Below are 17035 nucleotides of genomic sequence, written 5' to 3'. Positions count from 1 at the left end.
CATGCGTGCGGGATCTAGTTCCCCGACCAGGGATCGAACCCAGGCCCACTGCATTGAGAGCGTGGAGTCTTAGCCACTGGACCACCAGGGAAGTCCCCTGAGCTTCGTAATATGCTGACATGCTCATCAGCTTCATGGCCTCATTTTTCCCTGCAACCACATTTAGAGAGCTCTTACGTGGACCAGGAAAATCAAAACGCCCTCGAGTGCAAGCTCTAATGGAGGAGAGTACCAGATTCTGGAAGAACTGAGGAAGGAGAGATTAACTATGCCTGTGAAAGCTCCACAGAAGTGGCATTTCAGCTGAATTTGGATTTCACCGAGAGAAGGAGAAAAGGGATGTGGGGGGGTGAGATGTGGGAAAGATTCCAGGCAGATGCAGTATTGCTCTCAAGGCCAGGGACGTGGGTGGGCATCATGCAGGGGGAAGGCAGAATTTCCTCGTGACCGCTAAACAACTGGTATTTAGAAAGTGCATGTTTACCTTCCACTGGGGAGTAGGTGTCAGGTATACACATCTTGTTCTAGACGATTAAGCTACATTCACGGATGACGGCTCCCTCACTGGTTCACCCTGCTCTCCGCCCATTCCAAACCTCTCCCACACCACTTGTCTGCGGACGGGTCCTCTCGGGAGTGGGATTTGCCTGCAGGCCTGGAGTGATCTGCTTCGCCTGGGTTTGCTCCGCTTCTCACCAACTTGAGCAGCAGCAGAGCTGCTGGGTCTGCCTGACGCGGCCACAATCCCTCCGATGTCGTCACCAGCCGAAGCCAGTGTCTTTCAGCCTGTGGTCAGTCCACTAAGCGGCTCTGGCCCCAAGGACATTGGGGCAGTCGGAGTGGCCTTCTGAGGGGCCCCCAGGGGACAGAGTCCTGGGGTCAAGAAGAGAAGGACTTACCCGGGGAGTGGGAGTGTTTGTGGGGGAAGAGAAAGATGGGAGTAGCTTGGGAGTGGGAGTGTTTGTGGGGGAAGAGAAAGATGGTGATGGAGGCCCTGTGAGTTGGTCACTGCAGCAAACTACATGGGCCTCAGGCTGACATCTGAGTTTGAGTCTGGATTTACCCCCTAGGAGTGTGAGAACCTGGCTATATCCTTTAGGCTGCCTGCTCTTGGGTTTCTTCACTTACAATTTAGGAATAAAAGCACTGACCTCACATGTCATGGGTTTAATGTCAGGACATGTGGTTACACTTCTTCCTCTGTCACACGCGTGGTGTGCACTCAGTAAGCTGACGTGACACAGTGTCAGGGTGAGGGTCTTGGCCTGCATCACCTCCTCCTAGCCTGCAATCGCGGTCAATGCAGGGCATGTGCTTTGCATTCAAATGACAGCACTGAGTGCCTTCTACGTGCAAGGCATTCACAGCTCCATGAGATAAAAGAGGATGTTCCAGGAACCTGGGAGATGATATGAGACACTCCTTTTGCAGCAGGGCAGCAAGTTTTAGTGCCATGAGTGCCTCTTCTTTATGTTACTTCGGATCTGGCCATCTTAGTAATAGTACCTTCAACGTCCATTTATTGAAACAATTCTAAAGGCATCACCGACTTTCTTTATACCACCCACCCACAAACAACAAATCTGTCAGTTCTACCCCCAAAATATATTTGGAATCTGTCTACCCCTTGTTTTCCTACTGCATCTCACTATTGCAAGCCACCATCTAGTCCTCCCCGGACTACACGTCACTTCCTGAAGCCCTGCCTTCTTCCACTCAGCTCCACCCCAGTCGGCTGTGATTACAGATACACGGCACTGCATCACCCGTCTTTCAAAACACAAAGTTCCTGAAAGCAAGGATCAGTATCTGCTGGTTCCCCAGCTCACACTCAAGAAATGCTTGTTAAATTATTTTAAAACGAAATGAATAAGTGAAAATGTTTTCTGGTTTTCCATTATCACTCAAAATTTTTATTGTTAAATGCAACGCAAATATAGAAAAGAGCATAAAGTACATACACAGCTTATTGGATTATTCTAAAGCAACACCTTATCATCGCCACTGGAACTTTGTCAACACAGCCCAACCCTGACCCCTCCATGTGCCTGTCCCCAAACAACCCCAGTTCCCCGACCAGGGATCGAACCCGGGCCCTGGGGAGGGGATTACTTGCTCATTTTTCTTACATGGTTTTGATCATCCAGGCCTGAATCTCTGCACATCATTGTTTAGCTTTGGCCTGCTTTTTGTTTGTCTGTTTTGTTTCCAACATGTCTTTTAGGTCTCTTTTAATCTAGAGGTTCCCTTTTTTCTTCCTTTACAGTTGTTCTTCCTTTACTATTTATTTACTGAAGAAATCAGACCATTTGTCCTGTAGACTTCCCACAGTGAGGATTTTGTGGACTGTATCTTCAAACTGTTGTCTCTTTAGTGAGTTCCCTTGTGCTCTGTATTCCCTACAAATTGCTGTATTTAGAGGCTTAATGAGATGAACGTTTGATTGTTTTTTGGAGGGAAGATTCTTCATAGGTGGTGGTGTGTTTTTCAACGTGAGGCCTATGTCTGGCTGTCTCGTTTTGTTTTCCTAGTTCCATGCTTAGATTCTAAATTCAGGAAATGTGAACGGTAACATTTCAATTTATCATCCCTTGTTTATTTACATGCTGGAATACTTCTATAGAGAGAAATTTCTCATCTATGTGGTTACCCGGTAGTAATGTTTGTACAGGAAGGCAAGAGTAAAGGCCTGAGTCTCTCCCTCTGTTGAGTAGTTTTCAAAATAGTCAGCTTTCTAGCATTTTCCAAAGGGAACAACTGGTGTTTATTTGCTTGTTTTTGTATTATTATGAATTCTTGGATTTAAATGTATTGGTATGTTTTGGTTCATTGCCATTTGTATGCTATTGATGTTCAAACTCTCCCCTCTGTGACCAGCAGGGATGTCTTCAAGTTGGTTCTGACTCTTTTTTAAGAAATATTTATTTATTTATTTATTTAGGCTGCACTGGGTCTTAGTTGCAGCGTGCCGGATCTTTTTAGTTGTGGCATGTGGACACTTAGTTGTGGCATGTGGACTTCTTAGTTGTGACATGTGGACTCTTACTTGTGGCATGTGGGATCTTGTTCCCCGACAGAGGATTGAACCCGGGCCCCCAGCACTGGGAGCGCAGAGTCTCTTACCCACTGGACCAGCAGGGAAGTCCTGGTTCTGACTCTTTTTTGACCCAATCCTACTCATCTTTGATCATTCTTTGCTTTCTGGTCAGATGTTTCAGGTTCACCTTGTACGTTCCCTGCCCACACATGCAATCAGCCATTTCTTCAACAAGTCCCATTGTCTTTTAGTGAGAAACAGCATTTCAAGACAATCACCTGGCACAAGGAATGTTTATTACTACTGCGTTGGTCACTTTTTCCGGGGCTTTTTTGACTGTGCCATGCAGCTTGTGGCATCTCAGTTCCCCGGCCAGGGCCACGGCAGTGAAAGCCTAGAATCCTAATCGCTAGGCCACAAGGGAACTCCCGTTTCTGGGGCTTTTGAAGGACAAAGCTAGGAATTTTTTTAAAAGAGATAAAATACCCAACAAATTCACACTGATATTTCTGATTCAAATATAGGACCCCAGGGTAGTACTGACTGTAACATCTTGTATCTGTATTTTCCTTTTCCCACACTGAGAGTCCTTCTCATGTCACTGGGTTTTTTAGTCCCATCTCCTTTATTGAGTGAAGGCAACAGGCACAATTTTCTCATTAGAGTTCAGCGAATCTGCCCTTAATGGAGTTTTTGTCAACTTGCCAGCTCAGAAACAACAGAATGCTCTAGCTGATATGAGCAAAAAAAAAAAAAAAAGAGGAAATTATTAAAAGATCCTTAGGAAGCTCATAGAATCTCTGGGAGGGCCAGAGAGGCAAGAAGGGAAGAGACAGAGCCAGGAACAAGGCCAGCCATACCACAGGGCTGCCTGGGAAGCCTCACTGCTCCCGTCCCAGGGAGACGCCACTACAGCTCAGCCCAGCGAGACCGACCCTGGACGTGTCATGCTACCCTACTGCCCGGAAGCTGCATTATCTGTTGTCGCTATAACCAGAGAGTGGCCTGTGGGGTCTCTTGTTCCCTCTTTTTTTTTTTTTTTTTTAGAAGATGTTGGGGGTAGGAGTTTATTAATTTATTTTATTTATTTTTGCTGTGTTGGGTCTTCGTTTCTGTGCGAGGGCTTTCTCTAGTTGTGGCAAGCGGGGGCCACTCTTCATCGCGGTGCGTGGGCCTCTCACTGTCGCGGCCTCTCTTGTTGTGGAGCACAGGCTCCAGACGCGCAGGCTCAGTAGTTGTGGCTCATGGGCCCGGTTGCTCCATGGCATGTGGGATCTTCCCAGACCAGGGCTCGAACCTGTGTCCCCTGCATTAGCAGGCAGACTCTCAACCACTGTGCCACCAGGGAAGCCCTCTTTGTTCCCTCTTGAGTGAGTCTCTTGTGAGTGCATCTCATTGGTGACTCTAAGTGACACCTGTGCCCTCCCCACAAGCCAGCTGAGAAGTCCAGTTCTGTTCCTGCCTTGGGTAGACAGGACACATAATATGGAAATCCTGCCAACATAACAGGGCTGCCCCAAAAACACCCTGGTGTCCACGGATGGTGCAAATGCAGATGCTCTGAGCTGGTAGTCTCGGAGCCTGTCTGGATATGTATTTTATTACCTGGGCCTACTTACCTGCTTCTCTGCTGAGCATCTTTGAGAATTTCTGCCTGTCCACATCATCAGCACATCCAAGTTCATCCTTTCTTTCATCTGGTATTTGTAGCTACCCCCTGACCCATGGTGCTGCATGGGGCCTATTTATTATTTTCTTTTATTTATTTAAATTAATTAATTTATTATTTATTTTTTAAATTAATTTTTACTGGAGTATAGCTGCTTTACAATGTTGTGTTAGCTTCTACTACACAGCAGAATGAATCAGCCATACATGTACATCTATCCCCTTCCTTTTGGACTTCCCTCCCATTTAGGCCACCACAGTGCATTAAGTAGGGATCCCTTGCTATACAGTACATTCCCATCAGTTTTATACATAGTATCAATAGTGTATGTGTCATATTTTATTTTATACAGAGTATCAATAGTGTGTATGTGTCAATCCCAATCTCCCAATTCCTCCCACCCCACCCCTTTCCCCCTTGGGTGTCCATACATTTGTTCTCTACGTCTGTGTCTCTATTTCCGCTTTGCAACATGGGCTTTTTAAAAATCAAAGTACCTGATACATTTGCTTACATTCTGAGTCCAGTGTTCATTCACCAAGTGAAAGGAAGTTTTAATCAAATAATGTAAATAAATATGTGGTTTACAAGATTCTTGCAGCGTATGCTCTTCACTCCACAGAACAAGAAAGTGACAAGATTGACGTTTCTACTCCTAGTACAAACTCTTCAATGGCCACATTATCGGGTAAAAAATATTATCTTCTGATATGAAGTTGGTAAAAAAGTTTCATTTTTATTTGGCCGTGTGGCTTGCAGGATCCTAGTTCTCCCACCAGGGATTGAACTCAGGCCCTCGGCAGTGAAAGTGAGGAGTCCCAACCACCGAACCGCTAGGGAACTCCCCAAAAGTATGAAATTATCAAGACTGTGGACTTACATCACACATTAATAATGTCCATTTACAACGTACATTAATAATGACGTTCCTCACTCTAAGTGTATGTTGGGTCTGGCGGCACTGACGAATATTATGAGGCCAACATGTTTAATGACACTTAAAAACTAAATGACCAGCACGTGAAGACAAGCCACTACAATTTTTTCAGCACTTGAAGTCATGCAATACTCAATCTTGTAATTTACAAAATTTCATTTAGGAATGATAAACATACAGCCTGAGGTTCTTAATGAAATGCCAAAGACAAAAAGCCATAAACCATCGTAGAATCACCTTGTCCTGCCACAGTAAAAAGGGCTGAAATGATACACAAAAGCAACACGGAAGCAGTATAACCCATGCTTCTGTCAGCAAGTGCTGTCGGAAGATGACAGCTTTGAAGAAACAAGCAAAAAGCCACATCAGGCTATGGAAGGTGTGGATGAAAGTACAGCTCAGTTTACGGTATAATATTTACCAATTGCTTTAATCACAAAGTACACAAAAACTGTTGTTTTATTGAGCCCTGTGTACTGGGAGAAGATGTTTTCAACAAATAATACTAGCTCACATTCACTGAGCACTTGTCTACACTGGGCACTGGGGTAGCTCTAGCATTTTTCCCTGTGGCCACTCACTCCTAACCCAACAACCTAAGTGCTATCACCACCCCCATTTCTTCAGACGGAGAAACTAAGGCACAGAGCAGTTAGACAACCTCCTCAAGGTCACCCAGCCAGTAAGTAGGTGGCCAAATTAGGAAAAGAGTCAGGTAGTTTGCCTTCAGAATTCCCACTTGTAACATGATAGCTGCCTTTTAAATTTTATTTGTATTTTATGGGAAAGAATGTAGTATGAAAAATCTCGGAAAATGTAACGCTGATGGATTGGATGCTTTGGTTGGAATAATGAAATAGTTCCAAATAAAGTTTGATGCTGGAAATCATAAGTGCACGAAATGCTACCAAATGTCTCCAACCAATGTAGTTATTCTGATTAGAATCAGAATATGAATCTTCACAGTATTTTTAAATAAGATTGGAAGTGACCAAGGAAACATTTTGTACGTCACAGAGAGATTAATCTTGTGACAAAGTAATCAGTTGTTGAACTTAATGATGTTATGCTGTTCCCTGTTTGTTTTTTAAGCTAAAAACACCTTTTCAACTTGCTTTTTCTAAAGACACCTATGCTATGGAGAAATTTGAAAACCAACGTCTGGAAAGGTTTTCATTAGTAGTTAATTCTGCTGTCAAAAGTGATGCCTCATCTGAAAGACCTATCTGTATACTTAAGCTCGGAAATAGAACTGGTAGATAGAATTGGAAATTTAGTATCGTGCTGTTAACAGGCACAGTCAAGGATAACTTATCCCATTCCAGCCTGTTTTTGCAATTTCTCTTCCGGCTTAAAAGAAAAAAAAAACTTTATTGAGGTATAATTGACATACAATAAACTGCACATATTAGAAAGGTACAATCTGATAAGTTTGACATACGTCAGACTTACACACCCCTGAAACCATCACCACAGTCAAGAACTCTTTCAGCTTTGATAGCCATGAAATACAAGACCTTAGAACCTGACTTTCTAATTGCTGTGTTGCAAAGTGTTAGAACACAATTTAAAAATAAGAAGGTGTTGGGGTTTCCCTGGTGGCACAGTGGTTGGGAGTCCGCCTGCCGATGCAGGGGACACGGGTTCGTGCCCCGGTCCGGGAAGATCCCACACGCCGCGGAGCGGCTGGGCCCGTGAGCCACGGCCGCTGAGCCTGCGCGTCCGGAGCCTGTGCTCCTCAACGGGAGAGGCCACAGCAGTGAGAGCCCCATGTACCGCAAAAAATAAATAAATAAGAAGGTGTGAGGGTACATAACTCTCCACTCCTTAAGCACATAGCAATGCCCTGCCAGCGAGGGGAGAGGAGAGAAACTTCACAGGGGAGAAGCTGACAAACACACCACAGGCAGGTTATCAAGGACGACATGGATAGGGACAATCATGGGGACAGCTCGTCCCCTTGATATGCTGTGATGAGCACGGCACTTGGCTGTGGTCTTCCTCCCCAGTAGCACACAGGGTCTTGTCATGAGAAGAACACCCCACCCATCCTGGTAGAGGAGCATATCCTACAATATGCCTGACCAGTACGCCTCAAAACCTTCAAAGTCATCAAAAACAGGGAAAGTCTGAGGAAGCTCCAGTCGGGAGGAGTTTAGAGAGACACACGTAAGTATGTGATATCCCGGGACAGAAAAAGGACACTGGGTAAAAACTAAGGAAATCTGAAAGAACTATGGACTTTAGAGAGAGAATGAAAGCAATCACTTTGCTTGCACTAAAACTTGTAATATTTCACTGGACCCAACAGGCTTTGTACCTTTAGTGAATAAAATTTGGGAAAAAAATTTCATCTTTCTTATGCTTCCCAAATTTCCGTTTATGATAGTACACGCATACAGTTTTTAAGTGACTCTCTATAGAGGGCGCAAATTTACAAGGTTTTACTCTTGGAGGTTGCTGCTCTCATCAGAAAGAGCCACCGACTCCAGCATTTTCAGTTCAATCAGACCTGGGTTAAGCTGGCCTGAGAACTCCTCGAGATTCCTCAAGAAGTCACGCCCATCCATTTCAAGGACTCTAGAAAAACATTTTTTATTTGGGTAGGTCCTGTCCCCTTCCCTGGATACCTGGGCCACTCCCTGAGGAAAAGCACAGCAGCCTGCGATTGTGAAGGCCTGCTAGACCCCGTGCCCACAGAGGGCAGGACAGACACCCTTTCCCCTTATTCATTCTACGTAACAAGGCAAGGCACCGACTCTGTTTTACGAGGACCACTTCACCCTTTGTCCCAGAAAAGTACTGCACGTCCCGGACTTTGGCTCTGCGCTGAGGAACATGTGAGCTGGTGGCTGTTTCAGCTGTGAAATGGGGGGGCAGGGGGCGGGTGCCACAGGGCCTTCTGGTTCCTTCCAGCAATCTTGCCCGTGTCCACTTCTGACAAGCCACGTCAGACCGTGCGTCCCTTTGGAGGGGGCCCTGGGGCCTGTCCAAATTAACTTAGACTCATCACGCCCCCGTGCGTCTCCTAAATCAGAGACTCAGCGTCATGGCGACTGAAACCAGAGATTGCTAGGCCACCTGGGCTGGCTCAGACCCCGACTGCCAGCTTCCGATTGTAACTGAGAGCAGACGAGGAGGTCGGATGACCTCACGCCAAAGTCCGCGGGGAGCTGCCGGCACCGCAGGCTGCCAGCAAGGTGGGCAGGGCCACATTCCCCAGAGGGCAAGGCTGAGTCACCGGCAGAAACTAGGGGCTGAGCAAGTTTCTCTCAGGACCCTGTGCGGGGAAGGTGCCGCCAGGGAGCAGAGTGGAGCTGGTCTAGGTGAGGTCTGCCCTGCAGTCCCTGCCTTACACACATTTCCTTTCAAAATTAAAAAACTACCGTCTGCATAGAGCATCTATAGATCTACAGATACAGAGATAGACTCTCCATCAATCCAGGGTGAGGGCGACAGGTGAACCTCAGCGCCAGGATGTTCGCATCTACCCTCAGCTCCCTTTGTACTGACCCCATTGGGGCAAAGGAACCCACTGCTATTTCACCAGTCCCAGGCATTTCCGAGGCCCACCACTGACAGCGGTGTGGGTGATGGACACCAGTCCTAAGAGTTGGCCGGTTGGATGAGTCCTGGTTGACAGGCGCCACTTGGGAGGTGACCCCTGGGCCCACTGTCGCCCGGGGCCGACATACACGGAGCAAGGGGATGGACAGTGACAGCTGGGCTTGGGTCTCTGCTTCGCCCCTCACCAGGCGGAGGACCTCAGCTTTCTGTAAGATAACAGCCATGCTCTGAAGTTCAGACAATGAAATGAGGCGCTGTTTACAAAGCAGCTAGCAGATGGCAGGCACCAACATACAGAAAGCTGGTCTGTTAGGTTTGGAACTGAATCATAATGAAGGTAGACCCCCATTTTCCAGCTGGTATTGCAGAGGGTCAAGTGAAAACACTCCTTAGAACACTGGCGGAAACTGGCTTCAAAAAAATGAAATTTCGTCTTTTTCGCGACCTTTCTGGCAGCAAGTTGTGAGGCCAGTGCAGGAGGGAGGGGCAGAGGGGGATGTGCTGATCGCTACAGAGAACCAGCCTGTTCAACTGGTTTGTCCCAAGGTGCTTCCTCGCCAGAGGCTCATAAAATGCACACTCCCTGTATGTACATACATGTGCACTTATACACAGGTACGCATGTATATGCAAGGGACTCTTTTAACTGCATCATATACTGTAAATCAGCATCACAGTAAACTAGAGTGAGGACTCTTAGATTAGCCCCTGCATTTAGTCAGACAAGTAGCCGGATGTTAGATGACCAGCGAAAACCACCCCCAGGCACAAAGTGCTGAAAGCAGGCGTGGGGTAAACAAGCCTCCTTCAATGAGAAAAGCAGTGCCTACCAGTGGCAGGTTATTTAAGAAACTCAGAAATGGAGGCTGCAAACCTTTCTCTAAAAATTCAGCCACAAGCTCCACTCACTGTTTCCAGAATCAGGAAGAAAAGTCTCATATTAATAAACATTCATGGTATTTTGCTGCACCAAATTCTTAACTTTCGGACTGATTTTATTTCTTTTAGCTAATCATGTAATTCTTTCTCACATTTGATCAAATGAATGATCACTACATGTTTATAGGAATTTATAGGACGTCGATAGCTCAAAAGGAAACAGTTCATTTAGAGAAGGAAGAAAACTTTCAAAATTCCTGATGTACAAACTCAGATGGATTTGTCATCATAAAAAGAAGAAATGTTATATGAAATATTAAGGTAAAGCAAGCAGGGACTTCCCCAGTGGTCCAGTGGTTAGGACTCCACACTTCCACTGCAGGGAGGGAACAGGTTCGACCCCCGGTCAGGGAACTAAGATCCCGCATGCCATTTGGTAGAGACAAAAAAAAAAAAAAAGAAGAAGAAGAGAAAGATAAAGCAAGCAGCTCTTATGGAATTTAAAAATATAATTACAAAATCCACTAGAAAGGCTGAAGGTAAGGAGAGCAATCACCTAAATTATAGACTAAAACTAAAGAAAAAGGAGCCATCAGGGAGGTCCGAGGTTTAGCCAATTAAAATTTTAGAAAACAGAAAACACAGTGGAGGAAATCATTAAAGAAATAACGAAAGACCAGTTCTCTGAGATCAATAAAAACCACCAGCTTTGAGGCTGAAGCACTTTCCCTCTTATTTTTTAAATGAAAAATGGAATTCAAGCCCAGGAGTCCAGCTTCCTGTAGCAACGCCTGCCTCTGCCGTGCAGCGAGAGACCCTCCAGGGAAGGAAGCACCGCTGTCCAGGGCAGAGGGGTTAAAGCCATCACCGCGAGTAATGCCAGGCCAATAAATCAAGGAGTCCTGGTGGGAGTTAAAGTATTTATTGATGTGTTTAAACTCTGCACATTCTCCACAGAGCAGATTAAGGAGTTTGTAGGTGAAGTTTATCTGTGCATAGTGGGAAGAGACACGGATGGGGTAAAGGGGAGGAAGAAGAAAAAAAAAACAGTCACAGGGAAATAGAAAAAACATACACCTCAGGTTACCAGAACCTTTAGAATTAAAAAAAAAAAAGGGAAAAGAAGCAGCTGTGAGCGTCAACATCAACTATACAAGCATCACAAAGACTCATGTGAAGGAAACAAAATCTTCAAAGCTTTCCATGGGGTCTACAGATCATTCTGTGTACAGCCTGGAGCATCCACCTTCCAGAGAAAAGCAAACCTCCCGCATCCTCCCCAGGATGCCGGCCACCTCCTCCTGCTGTCTTCTCTCAGTGAACGGTGGGGACGGTGGAGACCAGTGCCTTCGGAGGGGGTGGGAAATGCCCAAAAAGGAAAACAGCACATCTGGACATTACTCGGGAGAGAAGCGAGCGGTCCGAAGCTACGGTGACGCAACGGCGGACAGTGGAAGAACGTCAGGTACAAACTACAGGCTACTTTCTGTGGAAGAACTGGATTCAGAAGGAACGCAGTAGTGGCCCTAATCTGTACACACGAGGCTCGCTGAAAGAAGCTGGAACTCAAATGCTTGCTTTGAGCGCCTCCTTGGTGACAGGACTTGTGTGGAGACACCCAGGTACCCAGTGGTGGGCACACCAGACTTCCAAGAAACTGGTCCTTCAAAGGAATTTTGAGAGGGGGATCATGATGTATTTTAAGGATCAGTTACGGCTCCTTATTTCAGTTAGTTTCTCAGCAACTATCTGAAAGCTCATTTAAAGCTTTAAATGAGGAATACTGCCTCTTCTTTTTTTAAAATAAAACCCAGGACAGTGAGCCATAAAGAGCTGATTGACACAATGCGGCCGGAACAAACGGCCTGCATGTAGCACGTACAGTCTATCATTGAAAATCAACATCTTCCATTTCTACAGAGAGCATGTGTGAGACAATACGATAGAAGTGGGACTCCTGATTAATTTAAAAAAGAAAACTACATCAGTCAAATATCTGTAATAGATAATTTTTTCACTTCATTTAAGGTTTATATATCATATATTGTTATATTAACATTTTTTCACCCATTTAAAAAGAATGGAAATTGTGATTCTACAGTAGTACTTTATAGTCTTAATGATCCAGGAGGTCCGAGTGTAAGATGAAATCCTCTGGAAGTAGCTGTCAGTCAGTCGTAGGTCCAAACCTCTGGACATCTGCCGCCCGCCTCACCCCCCCACTCCAGCCGGGTGTCGTGCTTCACCTGCTTAAATCTGCATCTGCTCCAGGTATTTGTAGGTTGGGTTTTCGTAACCATGATTCTGCATTTTGTTCAGGTGACGCTCTTCTGGGGTGAGCATTGGGTCGACCTGCAGGAAGAAAGACGGGGGTTATCGCGTGAGCCCAAGAGAACTTCCCAGGGCATCAGCAGACCTGAGCTGTACGATCTCCGGGGACCACGGGGTGGAGCAAACAAGAGCAGGCGGTGAGGACCCAGGAGGAGGAAAGAGAAAAGAAGAGGGTCAGAGAGGCTAGGCTGCTTGCTGAAAGCTGGAGTCCACACTGGAGAAAACAGTGAGCTGAATCTCCCAGCACCACAGTGACAAGTCTCAGCTCTGCCGCTTCTCTGCGGGGCAGCCTCCGCGAGGGCCAAGGAGAAGGACCAGATGACCTCGGGTCCCCTCCAGCCCTGGAACACCACAACTAGGCCAGTGTGCAGCAGGAGGTGAAGCCGGTTAACTAAGACACACGCATGTGCATTCATTTCCCCCCAGCAGATTCTATTCTTTATTGTATTCGTTTTCTAGAATCAAGACACTGTGGACATTCCCACCACTCACCAAAAACAAGTGGTAAGTAAGCAGTTCTAATCACAAATGAGCAGAAGATGGAAGAGAAACAGCCTTGTCTGGCTCTTTCCGAACTTCCTGTTGCTTTTCTCCCCATTGAAAAAGAAGAGTGCTATTCCTATTTCATATTTTTAAGAATCAATTCACTACATTGCCATTGCTGCCTGAACTGTCATATACCTGGTTTTCTCCTTATAAAACACGTCAAAAAAAAGCAAACTCATAACAAAGAAAGAAAAACAGTATCAGCAGTCCTTCATTCTCAAACATCTATAACGCACCTGAAAAAAAAGGAAACACTAAGGAAACAATCTGAGAAAACAGTGTTCACGCTGTGCAGCATAAAATGCTCCTGTGCTTTCCTCGCATTCACGGTCGAAGCCCAAATTAATGTTAAGAGTTGGCAGCAGCTCTTGTGACGGGATCAGCTTGACTCAGCTGAGGCTGACTTCCGAGACGTGACCTAATGATCCAGGGAGTCGTCTAACTGACGCGCAGCCCCTGACGAGACGCTCGAATTCCGCAAGCCCCCCGATGGCTCACCTCCACGATCCCATGGCTGATGGTGCCGTACTGCCTCTTCCTCAGCATCACCAGGCTGATGACGATGACCATGGCGATGGCCACCGCAATGACCAGCAGACCGATGAGGGCGCTGCTGCTCAGACTGAAGTCCTCCCGCAGGGGCCCCACGGATTCCTAACGTAACGAAGCAGACGTGCGACAAGGTGTGAGAGACGACAAGCAGCGGGGGAGGCTGTGAGCCTCCGGTCGTGCCTCCAAAAACCCAAGGGGGCACCCGGACCCTGCCGTCCAGGTCGCCGTCCAGGTGGGGGGAGTCCCCACCTTTTGCAATCTCCATGGAGATTCGAACTTGAGCTTTCTTATCCGAAAGCACAGGGGAAATGGGGGACGAGGGACCTTTGATAGCTTAAGATAGCGCAAGGTGCTCCCAGGAGGGAGAGAAAACGGCCGAGGCTGGTGTGGGACCTGCCATCAGGTTTTGGAGCAGGACACATACCGGCCCCTCCTCGAGGCCTCCAACTCTCTCGGCGTTGAGAATCATTTCCTTCACGTCCAGGGTCTCGTCAATGACCTGAAACGGAGGCAGGGGGGTGGGGGGAGAATGTCACCAACTGGGAGGGGGGGCAAATTTAGTGTGTTAAGTGTAACTGCTTCTCGCGCCCTCCATTTACCATTTGGTGGAGGGAAGCAGACGCCTGATGGACACCCACTCACCCATCAGCTCTGCGCCATTCACCTAAGTCCGCTCACCAAACCCCTGAACAAAGGAGCAGGTGTGGGCGCAAAACTACTGTACAGCAGTTGGTCTTTTAAGGGTTGTCACCTGCGTTTTCCTTTAGGTAACCCTTGTGGAGATATTTCAGCACAGATTACCAAGCAGCCACGTTTAAATATCCAATTCAGTTAAAGATAATCCAGAAATGTAAGTGATAAAAATGCTAGATGAATAATTAATAGGTGGTATAAACCTCAGGCAGTGTGAGAACCAAATTCAACTCTGTTCCATTTTCAAGTTATTAAATCTCTACTCATTTGAAATGGCCTCTCATATTTTATTCATACCTTTAGTTGCAAATATATTTTCCACTGTATAGCAAGAGATGAGCTACTGCTGAAAAATAATTCTTTATTCACACCCAGACTCTGAACAATACAGCGCATCTGTGGGAGCAGTCAGAGCCTGCCCATCTGCTAGCCTATGGAAACGGACACGTGGAGGTCCATCTGGGAAGCATCTAAAACAATGCGACTCACTCTAATTATTCTCAAAGTTAACACGGGCACGGAGCAGGGAGAAACGGCTCACCATATTTTCATCCACTTTCTTCTTACTGTTAATCACTTTCTCCTCGGCCCCGATCAGTCCTCCTTCCTGCTCTCCCAGTGCAGATCCTGCGTGGAGAGAGCACACCTGAGCTTCCTGGGATAGGCTGACCTCACGCCAACCTCAGAGAAGCAGCAAACTCCCTCCTGAGGGCCAGGGAGCCCTCACCAGATGCCCCCTCCCCTTTCTCGATATGCTACTTGTTCCCATTTGGGAGGATGCGCTGCGCTCCACAGGGGTGAGTGACGCAGGACCAATGGGTGTCATGGAGGAGGAGAGAGTGTTGTGCTCACTTTGCAAGGCTTCAGGAGAGAATACTTTTTGTACTATAAACAGAAGCTGGATCCAAAGGCATTCCAGCATCAAAAAACTCGTGACCCACCCTGTGATATCACCAAGCACCCACTACCCCTCAACTCACTCCTTTGACACTTCCTCTGAGTGGAAGAACTGTCACACCAGCAGCGAACCTGCATGCCTGCCTCAAGCACCATCTTTTACGCCACAGGCAATTCTTTCTGCCTGAAATACCCTCCCTGACCTTATATCCTTCCTATTTGTTCTTCAAGCTGCAGCTCTTTTTGGGAGACATTCCCAGGTTATAGTACTTAGAGTCACTGTTTGTAATTATTGATTTTCTTCTGTGTCTCTCACTAGGATGTTACCCTCCCGGGGCTTATCAGACCAGAATGAACAGGAAGGAAGCATTCCCTACATGGGGGGAATTCTAACACGGAGGTGGATGGTACCTTTCCATAAACAGGGCAAGAATGGCAACAGTCTCTTGTCAAGGTCAGACATTGCCTGGGCCGGCATCACCTGTGCGCGGCACTCCTGATGACAGCGCTCAAAGGCGCAGCACAAACCCAGGGAGAGGAAAAGTGAGGCGCAATCTTCTCTATTTTTAGCCCCAAAGCATGTGACTTCTAGCTCTCCTACCAGTGTCTCGTTAATAATATTATATACAGTGCTACCTAGACGCCTGTGATTTGAACCTTTTATAAATAGATCAACCTGGCGGCATACTCGGCATTCTATGGTGACCACCCGTAAGTGAGTAAGATGCCGACACGAGTATTTGCAAAGCACTGCTGTCCCAGGCTGCCAGAGGCCCAGCCGCAGCAAGGCTCTCTGGCTCACGGCCAGACTCGTGCTGGACCCAGAGCCGCTAGTAACCGCACTGCAGCTGCTGCGCCCCCAGGCCAGCTAACACTTAACTCATTAGAATGCAGCCAGAAACGAGGCAGCCTTTTCTCCAGAGCTTTCATTTTAAAGAAGAGCTTCACAACCTGATTCTAGGGTGAGTTAAACCAGGGCTGGCTTTTGTAGTCTCAAAATGCCAATGAAACAGCAACACTGCATTTCCACTATTTGAGGAAGGGACTCTCTCTCGGCAGGATGCTCACGACCAAGCCGAGTAAATTCTAACTCTGCACTCTTTCCATCTCTCTCTCTCCTCCACCTCAGAATTTCAAAGGTCATAAGGCAGGATCCTATTTCAAAAGTAATGTGGCACTGAGCCAACGAATTTAAAGTCCTACTACCCGTGCTCAGACTCTCCTAACACTGTTCTTGGTGGTACAACCCTCATGCTGCTTTAACGCCGACCAAAAGCACTTTGGTTTTATAGAATGAATAAACAAGGGAATTTAACAGACCAAAAGTTAATGTTTAAACTATTCCAACGAATAACAGTTGAAGCATAAGGACAAGTTAAACTTTTAGAAAATTCAACTTCACCTAAACATATCCAAGATGTGTCGCCCAGAGGAACGTCCACACAGTGATGAAGAGGCGTATCCAAGGAGAATAAAACAAAGCACGTGCACACGAGTGACTTGTGTAGGCAGCTCACAACCCTGTGTTCTGAGAAGCAGCACACACACCACTGCCAAACCCTCAGCCGGGCACGGCACGAGGCAGCCCGGTCAGTTCGAGAACGTGTGCCCTTGTTCACGATGACCCTGGAGGATGGACTGGCCCCCGCTCCCCCGCCCCCGGAAATGCGGCAACTATACCGCAGTCTGTGAAACAGGAACACCACGGGCTCTGAAGACAGAGGAAGCTGAGTTCAGATTCTGGTTCCTCCACTTCCTAAGCTCATGACTGAACCCTGAGGCTGCTCCAACTGCCTTGTCTAGCAAAGAGAGCTAATCACCCTACCTCCAGTGTGTTCAGTGGGTTAAATGAGATCAAGTGTGCAAGCCTTCAGCCTGTGCTCACACGCAGCTAACGTCATCTGAAAAGTGGAGACTCGTTACAGCA

General features: G+C 46.8%; 1 protein-coding gene across 7 annotated transcripts in view; it reads right to left on the bottom strand.

The window, feature by feature from the left end:
* Positions 1–10995: 10995 nt before the first annotated feature.
* APLP2 (amyloid beta precursor like protein 2) overlaps positions 10996–17035 on the bottom strand; it is a 72719-nt gene continuing 66679 nt past the window's right edge. For 6 of the 7 annotated variants that reach the window (XM_033406989.2, XM_049713599.1, XM_012536984.3 and 3 more), the window contains 4 exons: positions 14753–14838; positions 13943–14017; positions 13465–13620; positions 10996–12441 (listed from right to left, as the gene is read on the bottom strand). In XM_033406989.2, the coding sequence (XP_033262880.1) occupies positions 12340–12441; positions 13465–13620; positions 13943–14017; positions 14753–14838 (419 nt within the window). In that variant the 3' untranslated portion in view covers positions 10996–12339. The remainder of the gene's footprint in view (positions 12442–13464; positions 13621–13942; positions 14018–14752; positions 14839–17035) is intronic. The other variant, XM_033406987.2, reaches the window with a different exon arrangement.

Source organism: Orcinus orca, chromosome 8, assembly GCF_937001465.1.
Source record: "Orcinus orca chromosome 8, mOrcOrc1.1, whole genome shotgun sequence".
NCBI classification, from domain to species: domain Eukaryota; kingdom Metazoa; phylum Chordata; class Mammalia; order Artiodactyla; family Delphinidae; genus Orcinus; species Orcinus orca.
Note: the sequence above shows the minus strand (reverse complement) of the source record. Positions and strands in the feature narration are given on the sequence as shown.